This window comes from Ursus arctos, unplaced genomic scaffold (genome assembly GCF_023065955.2).
Source record: "Ursus arctos isolate Adak ecotype North America unplaced genomic scaffold, UrsArc2.0 scaffold_10, whole genome shotgun sequence".
Classification (NCBI taxonomy): domain Eukaryota; kingdom Metazoa; phylum Chordata; class Mammalia; order Carnivora; family Ursidae; genus Ursus; species Ursus arctos.
Window position 1 is genome coordinate 24060845 of NW_026622764.1, and position 2081 is coordinate 24062925.

Genomic DNA, 2081 nt, shown 5'->3' on the forward strand with positions numbered 1-2081 from the left:
AATCTCTTAGCTTTAGAAAATATTTATGGAACATTCATTTCCTTTTCCAAAGTAGGTTAAAATCGGAGCAAAATCACAAAAGAAAACAGTAACAAAAACAAGCTCAAATGCTACTCCTTCAACCCCACATCTCCTTCCTCATTGCCAATTAGGTAGTGGGGAGCCTTTTGACTAAACACACACATCATCTTATCTTGTGTTAAAGATCACTCTTCTTTACCATTTTATTTTTTTAAACTGTGAAGAAAATTTTTGTGGTTTTTTGTTTCGTGAGGCTTTGAAACATCTGAACGAATCAATATCTGGGCCATGAGGCAGCTGCTTTCGCTTTCACTTTTTTGGGTTACTAGAGCAATGTTAAGTCTTTCCAAGGCTTGCGCTGGTGGGACATAAACTTCTTCTGTCAGAGGCAACTAGCCCAGGCACACAATACATCGTGCACAATACATCTCGGTAGCGGGAGCACACTGCGCCTGCTCCCACCGCGGCCCCGCTCATTTGTGTAAAATGTTTGGAGCATCTGGAGGACTGTGAATAGTATCGGGAAGACGAGGGAGGAGGAAACAGCATGAGTGCCAGGCTGGGAGGAGGCCAGCTGAAGTTGTACAGGACAAGCCGGAACATGGCATTGGTGCAAACCCAAGCATCGTTGATCGTCTTTAATAGGAACATCTGGTGGACCCCCACGATTGGGTCTTCATCAGCCTTCAGCTGGCCCACAACCTTGCTGATGATGCAGCTATCTGGCGAGGGCTGACAGTCCTGCCCTGTGATGCTGTGCTGGATTTTCTGGAGAGGAAGACTAGACAACTTCTCCACAGTGGCAGTTTTTCCCTGGAACTGCTGTTCTTCCCATGTAAGACATGCATCAACATAAATAGTGCCTCGCTGGGCTCTGTCTTTATCAAGTAACTGGTAGTAATGTTGGATGAAGCTGGATCTAGTCTCCTCCCGAGTTGGCTTGTGTCCCATTCTGGGCTGTCGCCTGAGGGGCTGGCACGATGGCAGCGGTGGTGGCAACCAACTGTGGTCTCCTTACTCTACCATTATGCGACTAAAATCAACTAACATCTTCTATAGTTTCAAGTGAAAAATAATTGAATTTTTAAAGCTTTCTGACAACTGATTAATATACTCAAGAGTTTGATATACTCTTATAGTTCTGAAATTTACTTTAAACACTTGCCTTAGCTGAAAACAAGTTGAAATGGATTTTTCCTCAATTTATCTTGTAATATGGTAGGTAATAGGTTATACAGATTGAGGACAAAAATAACGCAAAAGATGCAGTAGTACAAATGAATCTCATTAGGAAAATGAGCAAGAAATGAAAATACTGCAGACCATATTTTTTTAAACCCCTAAATATATAATCCTATTCTTTGGATATACATGTGTTTATACGCAGAGCAGATGATTAAAGGGCCCAGAAACTACAACAAATACCTCTCTGTTCCCTAATTACTGAAATTACTTGTAATCAACATTCTGAAAAATACTCTCCTCTAACTTCTCTAGGCAGCCCCCAAAGCCTCCGGCAGAAAGGCTGGATCATATCTGCCACAGCATCGATCCTAAATCCTTTCTTAGGATTAGCCCAAGAATCAGTCTCAGATGACCCTACTGAACTTCTAGATCATGACATTAAAAGACAGTGACAGTTAGCCTGAGGGTTGCAGCTGTAGCTTCCTTCCTTCTGTTAATGCTAAAGCTCCGAAGTCTGCTTGAGGGAAGGGAGGCAGACTTCTATTTTCTGACTGCCTAAAATTATTTTACTGAGAAATGATCCTTATAGATCACCAACAGTCAAAAATTTTCTATTTCAGAAGACCTCCAAAATATAAAATAAATGTGCTGCCTTTAAAGCAACATTTTTAGGTAGAAAGCTCTAAAACCAGAAGCAGGAAGAATAAAAGCATATTGGGGCCCAGTGCTGGAGGTAAATATATATTTATTAAAATTCACCTGAATGTGAGGATGGTTTCACTACATCAACTCCTTAGCCTTCCTACAAATGATCTGTTTATCAATATCCCCCAGTCATCATTGCCATCCATACACTTTAAAAAAAAAAAAAGACC

The 2081-nt window shown here is 41.1% G+C and overlaps 1 protein-coding gene across 1 annotated transcript; it reads right to left on the reverse strand.

Annotated features, from left to right (window-relative positions):
* Positions 1 to 357: 357 nt before the first annotated feature.
* Positions 358 to 1047, reverse strand: LOC113251127 (nuclear transport factor 2-like). The gene has a single exon (XM_044381968.2). It carries the CDS (start codon positions 970 to 972, stop codon positions 358 to 360), a length of 615 nt encoding a protein of 204 aa, XP_044237903.1. The 5' UTR covers positions 973 to 1047.
* Positions 1048 to 2081: the final 1034 nt, after the last annotated feature.

Bases quoted from the DNA above. Each gene is read 5' to 3' on its own strand.
- LOC113251127 (XM_044381968.2), bottom strand. From the start codon at position 972: ATGGGACACAAGCCAACTCGGGAGGAGACTAGATCCAGCTTCATCCAA.